This window comes from Chiloscyllium punctatum, chromosome 22 (genome assembly GCF_047496795.1).
Source record: "Chiloscyllium punctatum isolate Juve2018m chromosome 22, sChiPun1.3, whole genome shotgun sequence".
NCBI lineage: Eukaryota > Metazoa > Chordata > Chondrichthyes > Orectolobiformes > Hemiscylliidae > Chiloscyllium > Chiloscyllium punctatum.
The window spans coordinates 31,158,527-31,180,555 of NC_092760.1; the positions used below are offsets into that span (position 1 = coordinate 31,158,527).

The 22,029-nt window shown below is 40.0% G+C and overlaps 1 protein-coding gene across 5 annotated transcripts in view; it reads right to left on the reverse strand.

The window, feature by feature from the left end:
* LOC140493477 (activating molecule in BECN1-regulated autophagy protein 1-like) overlaps positions 1–22,029 on the reverse strand; it is a 389,583-nt gene that overhangs the window by 64,485 nt on the left and 303,069 nt on the right. For all 5 annotated transcript variants that reach the window (XM_072591949.1, XM_072591950.1, XM_072591951.1 and 2 more), the window contains one exon: positions 19,921–20,060. In XM_072591949.1, coding sequence (XP_072448050.1) covers positions 19,921–20,060 — 140 coding nt within the window. The remainder of the gene's footprint in view (positions 1–19,920; positions 20,061–22,029) is intronic.

The following is a 22,029-nucleotide window of genomic DNA, read 5'->3' on the forward strand; positions in this document are numbered from 1 at the left end:
GTTCTGTCCTGCTTTGTATTTTTGTGTCTGGGTCTGTTACGGTGGGTAATATCACTTCCGGTTATTTTTCTGCGAGGTTGGTAAATGGGATCCAAATGTATGTGTTTATTAATGGAGTTCCAGTTTGATTGCAAGGCCTGTAGGGATTCCCATGCATGTCTTTGTTTAGTCTGTCCCAGGATGGATGTGTTGTCCCGGTCGAACTGGTGTCCCTCTTTGTCTGTGTGTATGGATACTAGTGATAGTTGGTCATGTCTTTTGGTGGCTAGTTGATGCTCACATATCCTGGTGGCTAGTTTCCTGCCAGTCTGTCCGTTGGAATGTTTGTTACAGTTCATGAAGGGTATTTTGCATATGATGTTTGTTCTGCTGGTTGTTGGTACAGGGGCCTTTAGATTCATTAAGAACTCAGTATGTTGGTAGGTTTGTGGGCTACTATGATGCCAAGAGGTCAGAGTAGCCTGGTCGTCAAGTCCAAGATGTCTTTAATGTATGGTAGTGTGGCTAGAGTCTCTGGGCATGTTGTGTCTTCTTGTTTAGGTTTGTTGTATAGAATCAGTGGACTGTACTTATCGGGTACCTGTTGTTCTTGAATATGTGGTTTAGGTGTTTTTCTTCAGCATCTCATAGTTCTTGGGTGCTGCAGTGCATTGTGACTCATTTAAATAATGTCCTGGTGCAGCTCTGTTTGCGTATACAAGCACCAACTAGCCACTAAAAGACACAGCCAACTATCACTAGTATCCTTACACACAGATGTAGAAGGACACCAGTTGGACTGGGACAATATATCCATCCTGGGACAGGCTAAACAAAGACATGCATGGAAATTCCTAGAGGCCTTGCATTGAAATGGGAATGCCATCAACACACACATCGATTTGGACCCCATTTACCAACTGCTCAGAAAAAAGAACTGGAAGTGATATCACCCACCGTAACAGACCAAGCCACATAAACAGAAACCGGGAGAGAACACCAGCACTTCAGTGGAGGCTCACTGATGATGGTGCCTAGCATGGCACCGAAATGTCTGAGAACAAATCTTCCAGCTCAGCAAGCAAACTCACAACCTGAGCTGCAAATCTTCTCAAAAATCATACACACCTACATCCATGTGCATTTCCCTTTAAATCACTCTAAACTCCAAATGTTATGACTACACATCTTAAGCATCTTTCACCCTAGCACCATGTCAACTGACCTAAGTCTTCAAGTTGATTTGCTTAACATTTGTACTTAACAGTATACTGTAAATTTATTAATCAAATTAAAATTCACAAAATAGCTATTTTATACACTTTATGTTAGGGAAGTTTTGATTTGGAAGCTCAAATTTCAAGGTATTATGTTAATGGCAAGTTTTGAATTAAAGTGATGATTACACACCATAATGTAAAATACAGATAAAAAACTCAAGTTCCTTTTAGCTTTTAGTTTTTCAATTCAGTTTAATGCAACACTATATTTTCTCCTGTCTTGACAATTTGTGAGGAGAGGGAAAAATTGAGGGGGAGGAGAATGGAAGAGATATATAACTCCCAAATAATCTGCAAGGTATTTATTACAGTTAGTTTTACTTGCGTTATTCATCTTGAATCAATCACATCTCGGGGCATTGCTCATGATGAGATGCACTTAGTAGATACACTGTGACAGCCAGAAGGATACTGGAGTATATGGTTGTGAGCTGGAAGAGCAACTGGGCTAAGATGACATTGAGTAGAAGTGTCATTGGGAAGTGGTGCCTGGTTTTCTTTAGAAGGTAGGAGAGTTTGCTAAATTATATGATTAGTAAGAGCCAGTGAAATGCAATTTGCATGTAGAATATATTCTAGAAAATAAAAGTGATTTCCTCTTTATTTAACTTAAACTCTGAAGACAGCAACCATATTGAGTGTTAAAATTTGAGAAGTAGTTCCAGCTTCCTTCTTTCAGGAAGTAATTGAAATGGTATGTTTTAAAATTAAGCATGCAAAGGAAACCTGCATCTATAAAGGTTCTCTGCAACACAAGTGCATATCGTCTCACTCCTGTAAATTCTCTCTCTTTAAGCAATTATTATATTTCCTCTTAAAAGCTATGCTTTGATCTGCTTGTAGCCCCTCTTAGATTGTGCATTCCAAAATGTAATTGTTGCTTAAAAAAAGGTTTTCCTTATGTCACCATACTTTTGCTATTCATTTTAAATTATTTTTCTTTGTTTCTTAGCCCTTTTATCAATGGGAGCAGTTTCAGTTATACATTCTGTCGAGATCTATGATTTTGAATAGCTCTATCAAATATTGTCTTCACTTCTCCAAGGAGAACACTCTAGCTTCACCAGTCTATCAATGTAACAGAGGTTCCTCAAACCTTAAACTATCTTGTAAATTTATTCTGCACCCTCTCTAATACCTTCACATCTTTCTATGGTGCTCAAAATTGAGGCCAAGCAGTGTTTTATAAAGACTTACTATAATTTAGTTGTGTACTCTAAACCTCTATTTGTAAATCCTATATGTCTTTTCAAGCAATCTCCGTGGGTCCCGGAGAGTGGAATTGAACCTGGGTCCCTGGCACTATGAGGCAACAATGCTAACCACTGTGTAACTGTGCTGCCCACACTCTTCAAAAGTCAGTCCTGCTATCCTAGGGATCAGTCTAGTAAACCTTTATTGCACACCCTCCATTGTCAAATCATCCTTCCTCAGATAAGACGACCAAGGCTCTGCACAGTTGCAGCAAGACATTCCTGCTCCTGTACATGAATCCTCTCGCTCTGACAGCCAATATACTATGTGCCTTCTTCACCACGCTGCACCTATATGCTTACTTTGAATGACTGGTGTACAAGAGTCTCATTGCATTTCCTGCTTTCACAATTTTCGCCTTTAAGATAACAATCTGCTTCCTGGTTTTGCAACCAAATTGGATAACCTCACAGTTATCCACATTATAGCTCATCTGCCATGTAATTGCCCACTCACTCAATTTGCCCAAATCACACTGAAGCATCTCTGCATGTTCCTCACAGTTTATGCTCTCACCTGTTGAAAAAGTTGGATATGTTATTTACCTCCCTCATCAAAGTAAATATATCATAAATAGCTGGGGCTCAAGCACTGATCCATGTGACCCTCCACTAGTCACTGGGCCGAAGAGCCTGTTTCCACACTGTAAGTAATCTAATCTGTAAGTAATCTAGTCTAAAACAAAGGTCAGGCCAACCAGTCTATAATTCCTTTTTTCAAAATAGTAGAGTTACATTAATTACCCTCCAATCCATAGAAACTGTTCTGGATTCTATAGATTCTTGAAAGATGACTACCAATTCTTCCATAATTTCTCTTGCTTAAGTACTCTGGGATGCCAATCATCAGGCCTCGAAAATATATCTGCCTTTAATCTCATTGATTTCCCCAACATTAATTCCCCCAGTACTGATTTCCTTCCTCCCTCTCAATAGAGAATGCTCATATTTAATCTATTGATTTCAGATGATTAGAAACCAATTCTTCTGAGACATGTCAGCAAAGTATCATAAGCTGTTCACTTATCTTCTTTTATTGCAATTCAGCAATACAGCTGAACCTAAACCCATAATATCACTTAAATAAAATCTTGCTCATCCTCATTTTAATTACCAGCATTTTGTACACAGTGATGAGAGATTATTAGAAAACTTCTAATGAGTATGCGCAACCCATAATAATATGGTAGAAAGCAATGGAGAAGTCTTAACATTGAAATTCCAGTCTGTGGCGAGTATGCTAATAATTTCAAAAAGAGCCAGTAGTTGGTGTGCTACACAGGTATACGTAGGAAAGAGGGTGAAAAGGAACAGTAAGGACATAATGCTTTGATTGCTATCTGCATTCTTCCTGTTGGCAGATGCAAGGGTGCAGACATCAGATGAAAATGGAATCTGATTCGACTGTACTGTCTTGTCAGTGAACCATGAGCTCACACCCACTATTTCAATTCATATTAAAAATTAGTTTGAGGGAGATACCCAGTTTACTCATACTTTTATAGATATTCACTGTTCGTAAAATGGCTGCTGCTATCAGAAGTACAATCTACTACTCCTTAAGGGAGAAATGGGGTGAGAAGTGAGTAGGGGAGGGGTTAGAATTGAACTACATCTTCACAGTTCAGTATCTACTTTATTGTGCTTTGGGCGTTAATTCCGTGTGGCCTTCCACACCAGACTCTCAAGCAAGATGAGAAATCATCCAGAACTATACTGGAGTAGTTGATGAGTGAGACAAAAAAACCTTAAATCTAATTTACATCGACTGTCACTCATAGTGCCGCAGAACATCCCCAACTAGAATTAAATGTCATCTTGATGTGAAACAGTGACAAGAAAATGAGATATTTCATACAAAAAATACTCCCTGGGACAACATAAGAATTAGGAGGATGAGTAGGCAATTTAGCTCTTTGAGCCAGTCACACCATTCAATACAATTATGGTTGATCTCATTTCAGCCCCTACATTTTTGCCCATTCCCCATAACCCTTTAACTCATTACTAATTAAAATTCTGTCTATCTGCTCGTTAAATTGATTCAGTTTCCCGGCATTCACAAATTCACAGATTCAACAGACAAGAGGTTGCTGGTACACACAGCATCTATTGCTGAGCCCTCATGGCTTGCTTAATACAGATAAGGAGTTTTGCAAGGCCACCTCCAGGTTGTTAACCATGTAAAGATGCCCTTAAGGACACTGGTGCACAAGGTGGGTATTTTGGGCAATCAGGTAGCTTCACAATCACTTTTATTAAAATTTTTATTCAATTTTCAGTTTTTAAAACTGAATTCAAATACTCAAATTTACACGGTAGAATTTCAACTTGCTTTCTCCTGATTATTAAGCTACGTCACTGGTTTACTAGTCCAGTTACAGACCACACTGGCAGATGTAATTCATTTTCCTTTGAAATGCTGTATTTATTGAACTGGTAACAGTAATGGATTAAAGAGTGAAGTTCACAGCATTTTGAAAAGCACTTTTGAAGGGTAGTGTTTGTCAGAGTACAAATCCCTTAACAATCCATGCTCTGTTGCTGGAAGGTGCAAACCAAGTAGTTCTAGCACCACCAGTGGAATAAGCTTGTAATGACAGCTTGACAAGTTTGCAGAGACAGTTTTCATATTAAAGAGAATGTGAAAAATCGATAACGAGGGGGAAAAAATAACAGGAAATGTGTGCAGGTGTAATTTGTTTTGAGAAATAGAAATGCATTCATGCATGAAGTGAGACAGATGGTAAGAAACAATAAATTAACTTACAGTGGAAATGAAACAATGTAGGCTATGACTCTGGCAACACAGCCCTGGGGCCACTTTTCAGCACGTTTTGACATCCATTGAATGCTGTCGACGCTGACGTTTGTGGTCAATCAGTGCAAAATATTGCCAAGGACTAGTTAAAGCCTAAAGACTTTCGAATAAAAGAAAACTGTGCACTGGGAAAATTTAAATGTGGTTGAAAGAGTTAGCACCTGAGTTTATGCGTCAGTTGATTTAATTTGACAGGTTAGATTGATAAATTCTTGATGTCACAAGGAATTAAGGGCTACAGGGAGAATGTGGGTAAGTGGAGTCGAAATGCCCATCAGCCATGATTGAATGGCAGAGTAGATCGATTGGCCGAATGGCCTTACTTCCGCTCCTAAGTCTTATGGTTATTTCATCAATGAAACAAAAATACAAAGTGCTGCAGGATCTTGGAAATCTGAAACAAAATTATAAAATGTGGAACATTTGATAAGTCAGACCATTATATCATACATGGAACATCAAACTCAGTGCAAGCATTCCATTAAGCCCTTGCAGCTAATGTTTGTGCATGACAATCATCAGTGACCTTTAGCAAGTTTATCTAAAAATTACCATAAACATTTTTTGGAACCAATGCTCAAAAAACACACTGCATCTACAAGCATAGACACTCTCCACCACCGACGCTCAGTAGCAGCAGTGTGTACTATCTATAAGATGCACTGCAGAAATTCACCGAAGATCCTCAGACAGCACATTGCAAACTCATGACCCCCTTCCATCGAGAAGGACAAGGACAGCAGACACATGGGAACACCACCACTTTCAAGTTCCCCTCTAAGCCACTCACCATCCTGACTTGGAAATATATTGCTGTTCCCTCAATATTCTGGAATTCCTTCCCTAATGACATTGTGGGTCAGCTCACAGCAGGCAGACTGCAACAACTCAAGGCAGCAGCTCACCATCATTGTAGCACGGTGGTACAGTGGTTAGCACTGCTGCCTCACAGCACCAGAGACCTGGGTTCAATTCCCGCCTCAGGCAACTGTCTGTGTGGAGTTTGCACATTCTCCCGTGTCTGTGTGGGTTTTCTCCGAGTGCTCCGGTTTCCTCTCACAGTCCAAAGATGTGCAGGTTAGGTGAACTGGCCATGCTAAATTGCCCGTAGTGTTAGGCGAAGGGGTAAATGTAGGGGAATAGGTCTGGGTGGGTTGCTGTTTGGAGGTCGGTGTGACTTGTTCAGCCGAAGGGCCTGTTTCCACACTGTAAGTAATCTAATCAAATCATCTTCTCAAGAGCAAGTAGGGATGGGCAATAAATGCTGGTCAGCCAGCGATGCCCACATGAATAAAAAAAAATACACTATGAACTCTATGCCTCTATTAACAAAGCCTAAGATGTTTTCTGCTTTATTAACTGCGCTTTTTACCTGCCCTGCCACCATTAGTGACTTATGCACATATACAGTCAGGTCTTATTCCTCCTGTAGATCCTTGACAGCTTCTCCTTTTATCTCATATCGCCTCTTTGTGTTCTTTGTATCAAAATGTATCACCACATGTCTCTGCAATAAACTTGTGCAATCTGCCTGCCTACATGACTAATTTACTGATGGCCTTTTACTGATGTCTGTCCAACCCACAAACTTGGAAGTCGTCTCTTGCTAACCAAGATCTACATCATTAATACATATCAGGAAATCAAGGGTCGCAAAACCAAGTCATGGAATCTTTGCACAAATCTCTCGCCTAAAAAATATCCAGTAACCCATTGCTTCCTATCCTGCAGCTGGTTTTCTACTGTATTACTACTAGCCCATTTAGGCCATGTGCGATAAATGTTTCTCACAAGTCTGATCTGTGGCACTGTATCAAATGCCTTTGAGAAGTCTGTGTACAACACATTAACAATACCATACTCATCAACTCTCTGTTACCTCTCCAGTGGATTAATTAAACATGATCCCCCTTAAGAAATCAGCTGGCTCTTTCAAATTAACCCAAATGACTTTTAATCCTATGCCAAATAATTGTTTTAATAAGTTACCTCACCAGTGAATTTAAATTGATCGGTCTGTAATTGCTGGGCTTTTCTGTACAATCATCTTTGATTATGGGTGATACATTTGCATTTCTCTGGTCTGCGGCATCTTGAAAATAGTGATTTTCATGTGCAGTGACTGCTAATAATGAATTCTATATGAATTCAGGAGATTATCATCAATACCAGCAATACCACCTGAACATCAAAATAACTGTCTTCATTAGTGCAGTGATTAGGAATGTCTGTACACAGTATTCAGTTTAGTTGAATTGCTTCATAGATACACAAAGGGCGTATGAATAGCTTATGGTTGTGATGCAGTGGTGAACTTACCCATAAACCTGGTCAGGTCCACAGCATGAATGAGTTGCTATTTTGAGTTTCTGTTCAAGGTACTCATTGGGTGTCTTCAAATTAAACGGAGTTGAAGAGATGCTTTCAAAGGTTTGTTTATTATTGTGTTTTAAATTTACCAAGAAACTGAAATTAGTCCAACTAGTAAAATAGTAAAATATTTTTACTAGTAAAATATTTTTTTTTAAAGTCACTTGGTTCACCAATAGATTAACAAATTTAAAATGCTTCAATTTTGTAAGAGATTTATTTTCAACAGTATTAAATAAATTGTACTAAGTTCCCACATACCAAAGAAAACTTTTAAAGAAGATTTGACCATCTGCTTCATGGCAATTGTTGGAAAATTTGCACAACTTTGGATGTATTTGCACCAAAATGCTGTGATCAAAATGCTGTGATAGCATTAATAAATAAAATGAGTTACATGAACTGACTGTGGCTGTACAGCTTTAAATATATCTGATGGATTAAAAAAAATAATCTCCAAAGAGGAAAATTTGAACTTTCCTTGAATTTGTTTGCCCTACTGATGTATAATCATAATGTTATGATGGTACCAAAAATGAATCTGAGCTACTTCGTAAAAGAGAATTCCATAATTGTTGGAAATGCGTGCACAGGTCACCCTGTATTAACTGTAACGCATATAATAGTCTTTTATTTCACTGTGTTATTACACTTGTAGGCAATCCTGCAGAATTTCTTCTGCAATAAACCAGATATTTTCCATGTTGAAATAAAAACTTATACCTATGAAAGGTTAATCAGTTACCATTGCCAGGAGGTAATATTTGTGTTTTGTACAAAAGTGTGTTGCTATCCAAACACAAAACAAATATTTTGTTTGGGAAATATCCTAGTAACCTAACATTTTAAACAGCAGCCTACAATTCTTTGTAGTTTGGATTAACAAGAACTGATGATGGAGTTCCATCATCAGTTCTTGTTAATCCAAACTACAAAGAATTTCAATTAATTTATCATGCTTCCGTTGACATATTTTGGAACTTTTGGTTTATAGAAGCACTCTCGTGTTACCACGTCACTGGTTTGGAATGCAGAAATTTTATCCTTTGGTGTGGATTCTCAGGTTTGGATACTCCTAGAGGATCTCTTAGGACTGTAATTACTGATTCAAGGGTTCCCACAAACCCAACTGAGATGAGAAGACCACCCTGCTTGAGAAACCAAAGCAAACAACAAAGGAAATTTAAAACACAGTTACCCTTTCTAAAGAAGGGCTTATGCCCGAAACGTCGATTCTCCTGCTCCTCGGATGCTGCCTGACCTGCTGTGTTTTTCCACACCACATTTTTAAACAAAAAAGGGAACTACCATGAAGAACTATTTCCTTATATTTCATCTTGTTTGCCTTAGGACATGCTGGGTTGCCAGCGAATCTTGACAGCATAATTCAGAAACTTACTTAGGCTTACACTGAGAAACTCCACTTCCACCTCCCCTGGCATTTAGGTCATCAGGAGGGCCCTCTTACTGTATGGGAAGACAGCCAAGTCAATCTAGGCACTGGTGTGGGGGTGGGGAGGGCTACACGACAGCTGCTCCATGGCCAATGGAGACGGCCTTTGTGACTGCCCTTAGGGCATTGGTACCATCGGTGTGTTGTGTGCTCCTTCGCCACTCTAGTTATCGCCACTCCAACCTTGGCTTCTACAGATCATCCTGACTTGCCTTTGGCAATGCCCCATCATTGAGGAGCTCTTTCAGCAGTGATGCAGCCTCAGCGATGGTCTTGTATGCTGTGGCATTGCTGACATTACTCAGTTGCCGACCTACTGACTTGGACAGCAACTGTCCCGGCTGGGGGTAGGGTTCTCCATTATGGCATGATGCCAACAAAAACAAATAAGACATCATGGCATCTCACATATGACCAATGAGGACTTGAGGCACAGGCTGTGTGCATTGGCCAAAGTGGTTAGCATACCTGCCACACGGCGCCAGGGCCCTGGGTTCACTCTTGGGCAACTACCCATGTGGAGTTTTCATGCTCTCCCTATGTCTGAACTGGTTTCCTGCCACAGTCCAAAGATATGCAGGTTAGGTGGATTGGCCGTGCTAAATTGCCAACAGTATGTGGGATGTGCAGGCTAGGTGTTTTAGCCATGGAAAATGCGCGATTATTGGGGGGGGGGGAAGAGGGGTTGGTCTGGGTAGGATGCTCTTCAGAGGGTTGGTGCCGACTCCATGGGCCAATGGTTCACTTCCACACTGTAGGGATTGTATGATTCTCTTCTATGACCATTGGCAAAGCAACTCAACAGCCCAACATATTAGGGGAACCTTGGTTATTTTGTGCACTGTTTATTTTACCTTTATTCAAGAACCACTGTAAAGTCAAAGTTGGATCGCTGTCACCATTTGGTGTTTCTTAGGTTGCCCGATAAATTTTTGCTTCTCAGTTAAAAGTTAATGCAGTTTTTTGTTTGCAGCTTTTCAGAAAGATCATGACAACATATGACAAAGCTGGTCAGTAAAAATATTGAAGAGGTTTCTCTGGTTGCTGGCTGTACAAATAACATCTTAAAATCAGAGAAAACAAACTGGAACACAGCAACGGTTTTCCTGTGGAAATGACTGACAATGCTCCATACAAAGAAAAATATCAGAGGTAAATCAAAGTAAATAAAACCCCAACAGTCCTTCCCTCGATCTTTGTTTAATTATTTAAATATCAGTATTTACAGTTTTTCTACCAAGTTGTTCAATTTTCCTACGTACTTTCATTTCTTCTTTCCATATTTCATTAAAACCAAAAAAAATCTGACTTTTACATGTTCTATATACTGACATCCTGCTACTGCCCACCATGGAGAGAAGTGAAATCATTGAACACTAATCTCAACTCAAAATGTGATCTTAACTTCAACAACTGAGAGCGAGAATGTAAAAATCAGTAATATCCTTAAATCCACTTCATTAATCATGCTTTTGATCGCTGATAATATGATGTGATCTAGTGTCAAACTTTGTTTGATAACACTCCTGTGAAACCCAAAGGGATACATTAAGATGCTTGAGAAATGAGTTGTTAATATTACTAGAAAACTTTAGAACAATCAACCTTCAAATTGCAAGTCACAAGTAGCTATGATACTGATACTTAAATTGCAGGGCAAATATATGACACAACACTTAGAACTTAAATAATGGTGACAGGGTGGTTAAGAAGGCATTTAGCATACTTGTCATCATTGCTCAGACCACTGAGTATTGGAGTTTGGACATCATGTTGAGGTTGTACAGGATACTGATGAAGCCATTGTTGGAAAACTATGTATAGTTCTGATCGCTCTGCTATAGTAAGGATATTATTACATTGGGGAGAGTTCAGAAAACGTCTACCTGGATGTTGCTGGGTCTAGGGTGTTTGAGTTATAATGAGAGGCTGGATAGGGTAGGACATTCTTAAGATTACAGTGGTGCTAGAAAAGCACTGCAGGTCAGGCAGGATCCGAGGAGCAGGAAAATTGACGTTTTAGACAGGAGCCCTTCATCATCATTCCTGATGAAGGGCGTTTGCCTGAAACATCGATTTTCCTGTTCCACGGATGCTACCTGACCTGCTGTGCTTTTCCAGCACCACTCTAACCTTGACTCTGATCTCCAGCATCTGCAGTCCTCACTTTCACCTAGGATATTTTTAAACTGGAGTGTGGAAGGTTGAGGGATGACTTTATAGAGGTTTATAAAATCATGAAGGGCATGGATAAGGTGACTAGCAAAGGTCTTTTCGCTAGGGTGAGTGGAAGATGATTTAAAGGGACCTGAGGAGCAACTTCTTCACACAGAGGGTGGTCCCTATGTGGAATGAACTGCTACAGGAAGTGGTTTTGCAGGTACAGTTAACATATTTAAAAGACATTTGGACAGGTACATAAATAGGAAAGGTTTACCAAGATATGGGCCAAACACAGGCAGGTGAGACTAGTTTAATTTGGGAAACATGATCGGCATGGACAAGTTGGACTGAAAGATCTGTTACGACACTGTATGACTCTATTACAGTCACAATGTGCTCAGCATAACTAGTAAGACAGTTTCCTTAATATTACTCGTGTTTAACTGCAGACGTGGCACTGCTACTGAGATTAGAATTACACACCTTCTAACCTCTAATTCAATACTACTCACTGCTATGCTTTGAGAAAAATCAATAACAATAGAGAAATGGAACACCATGTGAGAAACTGCTGCTTTTGCAGCAAGGCACTCTTTTGAAGTTGGATTAATGTACATTGATGAGAGAGAGTAACAAAACATTCCGAGCTGCATCTGGTCATGCGATACAAGGTTTAGAGTGCTCACACCCAGATAATTAAAAATTGAATTCTACAACTTTTCAGCACTTACTTTTGAAATCTCTTGAGTACATGAAAGAGATAGAAGACCAATCCAACCTCTCACTCTTTCCGCCTTTGTATCTGCCATAATTGTCTGCATTTGATGTTATTACAGACCTTCCCCATTGTCCTCCTCTTCCTCTGCCTTTGTACCTGTTTAAAATCTGTTATATTTCTAACTTTTCCCAGCTCTGATGAAAGGTCATCAACCTGAAGTGCAAAATGTTTCCATCTTCACAAATGCTGCCAAACCAACTGAGTACTGTCAAAATGTTGTTTTATTTAAAAAAAAATCAGCATCCATTTTTAAAATGCTCATATTATTTGGACACAGTTAAAGTTGGCAAAGGTGTTGAAAAAGGTGAACATGGAGAAAAACCTAACAGATTATGCAAATAATTTTATCCCCACTTCCTTCTTTTAGTCACCAGTTTCATTATCAATTGACTGTTGCACTTTCTCTAAAGTATCTACGGAAAATATAGAGTTCCTGAGCTTATAATTTGATTGATTCCTGCATTGGATATAAATGTAGAGCATTAAAGCTTCCTTGCATCCTTACAGCATATACACAAAACACCGACAATTATTGACTAAAGGGTCTCAGATCCAATTTCTGGTCTGTATTAATTGAGTTGATCTAACTTGGGAGGATCAATTGGAGGGTTGTGAATGAAATCAAATATCTGAGCTTTATTCTCATTAGTGGGCGTGGGGAGGAGATAGTGATAGATCGTTGAGGGGTGAGCAATTGCAGTAATAACAAAAGTATTTCTGCTATTTGCTGTCAAGTTACTCCTGCTGGAGTTGTGAATCTGTGGCATTACATGGCTTATTGAACTCATAGCTTAACTTAAATGGATGAATGCGCACGGGAGTAAGATTATGAACAGCCAGCACCCACAGAAATGAAGCCTTGCACTATTTTACAGAATTGCAGATGCTGGAAATCTGAAACAAAACCAGAAGGTGCTGGAAGAAACTCAGCAGTATCTGTAGAGTTTCCAGTCCATGTCCGTCAAAATGAGATCAAGTTCTGATGAAGGGTCAAAAGGTTAATGCTACAGATGCTGCCAGATTTGCTGAGTTTTCCCAACATTAGTTTCCTCATTATGGAGAGAAAGTTTAAAATTAATTAATTCAAAGACATTTTGCCACATGCAATCTGCACAGGAAGGTATTTGTAGAGTTCAAAGAGTATCGAAGAGGTATTGGACCTGCAGGGGAGCAGCTCAGATCAGGTGGCTATAAATTGTGGGTGACTCTTGATGCTCATACCACTTACCTGGGAGTGAGACCATTCAGCTGTTCAGAACTGGCCCATGCCAGATTTGAAAGGAGAGAGTGACAAAAATCATGCGGACATTACAGAAAATCTGATGGGTAAGAAAGTGCCCTCAGGGCTCTTTAAATTGCTGTATATTAAAAAAGGCATATCACTTTTAAAGAAATAACTACACATGGATTTAAGTGAGAAACAACACGAATAAGGGCTACTTATACAAGGTCAATATAATAAAGTATTATAAGCAATCCAAAGTAGAGTGAAGCTGTAAGGGAAATAGCTTTAAAAGATGACAGTTCAATCCAGTCGCGAGAAATGTATGGTCTGAAAAAATTTGGGATGTCATGGACCCCCTGCCACTTCTGTGTTTCAGAACTCAAGTGGAGCCTGGAATCACTGTGGCATATCTGCAAGATTGAGAATTACATGGTTTTCACTTTCAGAGCAGTGTCTGCTGTCAAGCTACACCTGCTGGAGATGGTCTGTGTCAACTTGACACTTGACCACAGAACAAATGCCTGGACGCAGAAGGATTATAGATGATGACCAGGCAATCCAAGAGGAATGGGCAAATAGTGCAGGGGTCCTTGGAACCCCACTCACAAATTCTGGAAGCTGTGTGGGCACTAATTCTTCAAAAGCATGCAGTTAGAACCACATTTATGGCAACTTAAATTGCTTGGTTGTAAACAAAGCCAGATTAAGGTATGTTGCCTTACTGATTTTAGTGGCATTGATGCCAGAGAGCCACTGCAGGCTATTCTTCTGGAAGATTAAGGACAGCCAGAAGTTGTACCCTACATTGGTACCAATACTTTGCATAGGGAGGCTGCTAGGTAGAACATGAGCAAGTAGGACTCAATCACCAGACTCCACCCAGTGTCACATGCTAGTGAGTACAGAAACAGAAGGATAAGATTAGAAGGATAATGTGTGACTAGAAAGATGGTGCAGCAAAGAAGGTCATAGGCTCTTCTGGTAACTGTGACTAGCCCTGAGGAAGATGGCACCTGCACAGGTTGCACAGAAATAAATTTGGGGGCGGGGGGGGGGGGGGGGGAGGTGGGGTTGGTTACAGGCACAGATTACTATGTGGAATTGTGTTGTTCTGGTGATAACAGACTTGGCTCAAGGAAGGGCAGAATAGGATGTTAAATATTCTTGAGTACAAATTACACAGAAAAGATGTGAATGGTTAAGGAGAATGTTGCAACTTTGGAGAAACAGGATATCCAAGAAGGTTCAAGGATAGAATCAATCTGGCTCCAGCCAAGAAACAAAAAGTGTGCAATTACTGTGACCAGTGTAGTTCATGGTCACCAACTTGTGGGAAAATTGTAGAGGTAAACTGAAGGGAAATACAGACAGATGGCACCATTAGAGAGAGGTTATAATTGGGCATAATCATATTATTAAGGGAGGAGAGGGGCAAACATACCCAACTTGCGTACAGGAGAATTTCCTAAAGCAGCATCCATCCAGTTCACCCAGAAAGATTGCAATGTTGGACCTGCTTCTTGGAAATCAGGCGGAACAAGCAGATCAAGTATCAGTGGGCAATATTAACCGCCAACATTTATGCCACCAGTAAATCACTCGTGTAGCCAATTAGAAATTTACACGCAAAGCCCATTATAGACAATTCAAACCCACCAAAGTGAGGGAAGAATAAAGAGAGCAGAAGGGGCCTAAGTCTGCTTTACAATTTTTAAAAATTATTTTCTGTTCAGCGATGCTATTCCGTACCTCTGCAGCAGGTGAGATTATAACTGGGCTGGGTCTGCTTTACTTTTTTTTCTGAGCAAATAAGCATTTAAGTCTTTCAAAATGAGAAAGGATCTGTTCTATTCCACTGAACTTAACTGTACAGCCATTTGTGCTGTACATCCATAATATGAATTTGTTCTCTATTTAGTGATGTCCATTATGCTCATCCTCTTGCGTTGGTGGGATAACTTCTCCTGCTTCCAAAATTGTCACCCCCAGAAAATTCTCACATTCACACCCATGATACCATATGGCTTTGTTGCAACACAGTACTTCACGTAGTAATGAAAAATCCAGGTAGGAATCAGCAAACGAGACAGAGTCCACCAGCTTGCAAAGCACATCAAGTTTAAATTCTCCAGAGACTCGGTGGCTGTCGAAATCCATCAGAGAGTCAGCCTGCAAGCTCTCTGCTATCAGGCGGAAGAATGGGCACTCACAGACTCAGCACCTAGCCCTTCAATTACTGAAGGCATAGCTTCACTAGCTGCTGGGACTGGGCCTTCTCATCGAGTGTGTAGCCCAGTGGCATCTTGACAGTGGCAGAACAGGGCAGTACCAGACCACGGTCACTCGGACATTAGCATCAGCATGTCGCCCACCACCTGAGTTATAGCCTTCGGTGTGCCTTTTTTCTTAAAAAAAAAGATTAACCTATTTTTCCAGTGAACCTGTTCAGAGATGTTATTACACACCTCTGGAGCAGTTGGGACTTGAACCCAGGCCAGGACACCACTACTGCAACACAAGAGGGCCACTGGGTCTGGTTTTGTTTTATTAACCTATTTATCTAATCAACCTGCTGAGAGATGTTATTATTCTCACCTGGAGCAGGTGGGACTTGAACCCATGCCTCACAGGTCCAGGCCCGGACACGACTACTGCAACACAAGAGGGTCCCTGGGTTTGCTTTATAAAGGTCACAGGTGATGAGTTCCAGCAGGGTAAGCCATTGCCTCTTACCAGAGGAACTCATCCTCAATGAGCTCCACAAGGAGATAATTGGAGATTCCCCATGGGCCTTATACAAGTTATCATAGTATGATAATAGGAAAAGACAGTATGTCATTCAGAGTAAGAATAATTAACTTGGCAGAGTCAGTGGAGCAAGAACTGTTCTGGGTGACATTGGCTAGAATAATAGATTGACAGCAAACAGGTGGTGGTGGTGGTGGTGGTGGAAAGGGAAAAGGAGGACAAACAAACCCAGAGCTCTCTGGGTGAAAAAGAAGATAGGAATCAAAATGAAGAAGAAAAGGTTTGCTATGGCAGCTGTCAGGTCAAAATTACAATTGTGAAACAAGAAGTTCAGATGGGAAGTGAAAAGCATTTTACAGAAGTCAAGAAGGACGGAGAGAAAAGATTGCCAAGCTAACAATAAAAAGGAATCCTCAGGTCTTTGACAGGTATATCAACAGCAAAACAGTGGCAAGAGGAGGAGTAGAGCTGATTAGGCCAAAAAGGGGGTTTACACATGGAGACAAAATGTATAGCTGAGGAGTTAACTTTGCCTTTATCTTCAAGGAAGTAGATGATATCCAGAACATGGTGACAGAGAAGCAAGCTCTGTTACGTAGAAAGATTTAAAATTAATAAAGAACAAGTGTTGGATAAGCTTTAAATAAACTGACAAGGCACTAGGGTCAGATGAATTACATCCAGGGATAGTGGAAAAACTGAGAATGGAAATTGCAGGCACACTGTCCGGAATCTCCGTGGCAGCATGGTGGCTCCGTGGTTAGCACTGCTGCCTCACAACACCAGGGACCCGGATTCGATCTCTGCCTCGGGCAAGTGTCTGTGTGGAGTTTGCACATTCTCCCCGTGTCTGCGTGGGTTTCCTTCGGGTGCTGAGGTTTCCTCTCATAGTCCAAAGACGTGCAGGTTAGGTGAATTGGCCATGCTAAATTGCCTGTAGTGTCAGGTGCATTAGTCAAGGGTAAATGTAGGGGAATGGGTCTGGGTGGGTTGCTCTTTGGATGGTCGGTGGGGACTTGTTGGGCCAAAGGGCCTGTTTCCACACTGTAGGGAATCTAATCTCATTTTATAGTCTTCCATAGACTAAGGGGGTGGTGCCAGATGTCTGGAGAATTGCAAAAACTATGCCCTTAATCAAATGTTATTAGATAAACCCAGCAATTACAGCCTAGGCAGTTTAACTTTAGCTTCTGGAAATAATTCTTTGGAATAGAATTGGGAGTCACATAGATAAATGTAGTGTGTTTTGGAGGAGGTAGTGTGGATTTCTAAATGGGAAATTGTGTTGTCTAACTTGCTGGAGTTTAATGAAGAGTTAACAGCAAGGCTCAATGAAGGTAAAGCTACTGATATGATCTACAAGGGCCAAAGGGCATTTTATATAGTGCTACACAAAAAAATTGTGAGAAAAGTCACAGGTCGTAAAATAAAAGGGATAGTGGCAAAGTGGATACAAAACTGGCTGATGACAGGAACAGAATAATGGTCAAAGGATATTTTTCAGGCAAGAGGAAGGTTTGTAGTGTAGTTCCCCAAGGTTGGTTTTGGAAAGCCTGCTTTATCTGATATATAGTAATGACAGACATCTTAGGGTTCTGGGGACAATTTTCAACTTTTTGGGTGATAAAAAACTTAAAAGTATTGCAAACTGTGAGGAGGAAATGTACAATGCCAAACGTGTATAGACAAGTTCAAAGTTTGTGAGAAGATTTGTAGATCGGGTGCTCGTTGTTGTGGTTCTGTTCGCCGAGCTGGGAATTTGTGTTGCAGACGTTTCGTCCTCGGTCTAGGTGACATCCTCAGTGCTTGGGAGCCTCCTGTGAAGTGCTTCTGTGATCTTTCCTCTGTCATTTGTAGTGGTTTGAATCTGCCGCGAGTGGTGGAGTGGGCAGATAGGTAGCAGTTAGGTTGATGTATTTTGGTAAGAGCATAGTCAGACAATATAAAATGGGAGGCACAATACTTAAGAGGATATGTGAACAGAGGCACCTGGGTATATATGTTCAGGGGACCTATGCCTGGGAAAGGAGGGTGATGGATTGGAATGGGAGTGGTTTTTGAGGCAGTAGTCCATAATAGACCAGCTATTGAGAAGGAATTTCAAGGCCAGCTTAGCAAAATGAAGAGGTGCAATCCTTTGTGAAATTGGTTGATATTTGATGAGCCACTGTTGTATTAACATCTGGGTGCAATTGCTGAGAAATCATAAGATCTGTCTCGATTGCAATTCCTGTTTGATGTACACTGTAGTGTGATTGGTCACCTATGTTTTCCACATTTTATTCTGGGAGTTAGAATAAAAGTTGGATATGTATAATCGTTTGCACTACTATTCTAATACTTTCAGCAATGTTTACTGAGCTCATTCAAAACTTTGGAATCTTGTGCCTTTATTCTCTTTGAAAGATACGTGGAATTCTCATTTTGTCGACTCAAAGAATATCCCTGCTTGCCAACCAGATTGTGACATAAATTTTGTGTCTTTTGCAGGATCCTAACAATAACCACCTGCAGATGTCCAAGTACCAAACTGCAAGATGTTTGTTGAAGTAAAATATAGTCTGGATTAGAGTGGTGCTGGAAAAGCACAGCAGATCAGGCAGCATCTGATGAAGGGCTTTTGCCCGAAACGTCGATTTTCCTGCTCCTTGGATGCTGCCTGACCTGCTGTGCTTTTCCAGCACCACTCAAATCCAGACTCTCGTTTCCAGCATTTGCAGTCCTTGTTTTTACCTGAAGTAATTTTATAAATAGAGAGCTATCAGTTAGCTCATCAATGAAGAGTCATGACGTAAGATCACACCACAGGCTTGATCCGGCCACAGATGCAAATGCTGAATGCCACAAGAGAAACGAAGCAGCTCAGGCACTATCAAGTCAACATCCAACTGAGTTTGGTACTGAGGAGAAAAACTGGGGTCACTGAGACCAAACTAAATGGCTTCCAAGTAGCTGGAATAAAACCTGACACTAAGGAAGATGGTGTGGTTTTTGGAGTCCAATCATTTCACCCACAGTACAAAAGCATGCTTGATTGAAATGTTTTTAATTTCTTCATCAATAACCATACCTCTATCACAAGGCCAGGCAGTGGCTTCTCAAAGATAACTCTAGACTGATCATTCCCAATTCCTCCAGTGAAAAAGAAAACAAGGTGTTCTTGCCTTCAATATAATAAGGATAACATGCAGCTTTGGCTTGGAAAAATACTGGAGAAGATCATTCCATCAAAAGAGAATCCCTTTTGCCCCATGAAAAGTGATACATCACATGAAACTGCAAATATAGAACTCAACTAAGAACAAACAATTGATTATATAAAACAAATGTCTGGATCTGGAGAAATATAGAAAGTTACAAACTGAGTTATGTAGAATCTGCATTTAAGCCAATTAGTGTAACAGGTCTGATACTGATGTTAATACTGCATATCAAACACCTCCCACCCTAATCATCTCTTTCATCCTTGACTCCTCCATTTCTGCTATTCATCTATTCGCTTCTCCCACATGTACACATTAACACTCTTCTTAAATACATCAATGAAATAAATGCTTCTGCCAACTTGTCTGCTATTTCTTCCTCTTTTGCATTGTCGGTAAGAATATATACTGTTTAGAGATCCATCGACAAAAATATAGGTTGGCTTAAACAGTGACGTGTAATTGGCATTAGTTATGGCACAATTACACCACTGAGCTAGTGTAGGGTTAGTGTGTTATATTGTTCTGTTGTGTGGTACCAAGATACAGATTAGACTTTAGCATTGAACATCTATTTGCATAGGAAACAGATTTCACTGAAAGTAATCCACTGGATGAAGTGTACTTGAATATTAATTAGTACTTACACAGGCCGGCATATCACTAGGTCTCCCTTATTGGTTCCATATGCCAGACCCATCCCAGGTTCCGGAAGCCAACGTGCTGAGTTTATACTAACATGTCTTCTCTGGTCTGGTGGCATTGGGTACAAAACATTAAAAACCCTCTGGAAAAAGAAAATGAGATATCACTTAGACAATTGCATAGAAATCAGAGCGTCTGACAACACTTCTGTTTCTTTAAGTGTAAACTACTGCAAAAGAGCAAAAAGAAAGAAAGATGTCCTATACAGCATAAACCTGATAAACACACAATTAGTTTTCCAAATAATTGGATCAGAAACTTTTATAAGTTGGTTGATTGAAATTCCACATCAGAGTGAATGGAACAGAATATGGTCATTGGATTTCTACACAATAGAAGTGTTTCAGAAGACAGAAATGCAGACTAGGTTGAGCAGCATTTGTGGAGAGAGGAACTGAATTAATGTTTGCTTTTTATCAAAATTGGGGTATTTCCCAGCTATTTGTTCTTATTTCACCATCTAGCATGTGCAATATTTTACTTTTGTGAACTAGCAAACTCTGATCCAGGGAAGTATTAAATCATGTGATGAATAGGAAACAGAAGAGTCAATTAGAATTATCTGCTTTCCTCACCCCCTACATTAACTGAGGCACCAGTTGAACTATGAAAAGTCTGGGCTAGAGAAAGAGTAAAATCTCTCATTGCTCTGTGAACTCCGCTGAAGAGTGCCTGTTAGAATATCAAGAACAAACAGTTTCAGCCTCATTCTGAGCCCTCCGTCCCTCAGCCCAATCAAACATCCTGGTAATCATTGGGATTTGGATGCAGAATGGTTTCTTGAAGGATTTTTGGACTGCACCTTTGACACCTAGCACAGTAATGTCTTGAGGAGGAGTAAAAATGGACAATTTAGGGATAAAACAAATACATTAAAAATTAATCATGTTTTGAAATCTCATTAGTCTGCAAACTTGGTAGCAGGAAGACATTGCATTTTAATACTTTTAGAAAACAGATCAGATCAGGGTTCAAACATCTTTAAAAGTCTCACATGAAATAAGGTTCTGACATTTAAACAACATGTTAAATTACTTGATTAAGGACTCAAGTTAGTTTAAAACAGGTGAAATCTTTCAAATAAATTCTCTCTTTTAATTGTGTATGCTTTTTGATGTGCTATTTCACACCAACAAAAGGGCTTGGCACAATGAAACATTCCAGTTGTGTTCACGTTAGGGAAGCATCTTCAGAAAATGTACTACTCTACTGAGAGACAGCTAGCTCTCACAAAGTCACTAAAGATAAATGATGGCATGTTTATTGTCAACTATTTTTGTTATGGTTATCACAGAGTCATACAGCATGGAAACAGACTAGACCCATTTGCCAACACTTGGCCTATATCCCTCTAGACCCTTCTTATTGTGTCATTTGGGAAATTGAGCTAATTTTGATGCTAAAAAGTATGTTGGTATATGACAAAATACAGAGTCCTTTCGAAAATTGCTTTATTATTTTGTGAAAGTAGTTTTCTGTGATCTGTCAAGCTTGCATTAACATGAGACAGCTGCACTAATATAAGCTGTTCTAAGGGACAGTACTTCACAGAACCACCCAACGCATGTTGACCATCATTGCCAAGAGTGTATGTAAAGTTAAGAATAGCATGCTTTAGTGCAGCTCTCCCATTCCAAGCAATTTCCTTCAAACTGCAGTTTTGAATTCAAAACCTTCCAAAGAGCAAAGTTTACACAGCAAATTAAAAGTTAATAATGGCAGTAATAAAATGCAAAGCTGAAATAAACTGTTTTTTTCAGTGATTAATATTGTCGACAGGTGAGGCAGAGATAGAGGGGAGAGATCTACTTCTAAAATATTATGCATGAAAGATCAAGAGCAATTGTTTCCTAGCCAAGTCAGAACATCATCCGTCTTTTCGTAAGCTACACTAAGTACAAGCTGGTATTATGGAAAATAAAGAACATGAAAGCCTGGGAAGAGTTAAAGCATGAAGACCACTGGCAATCTATGGAAGGCAGGATGGGATAACCATAGTGGAACCATCGTATAACCATAGTTATTGGCTTTAACCATTCTTACACCAATTA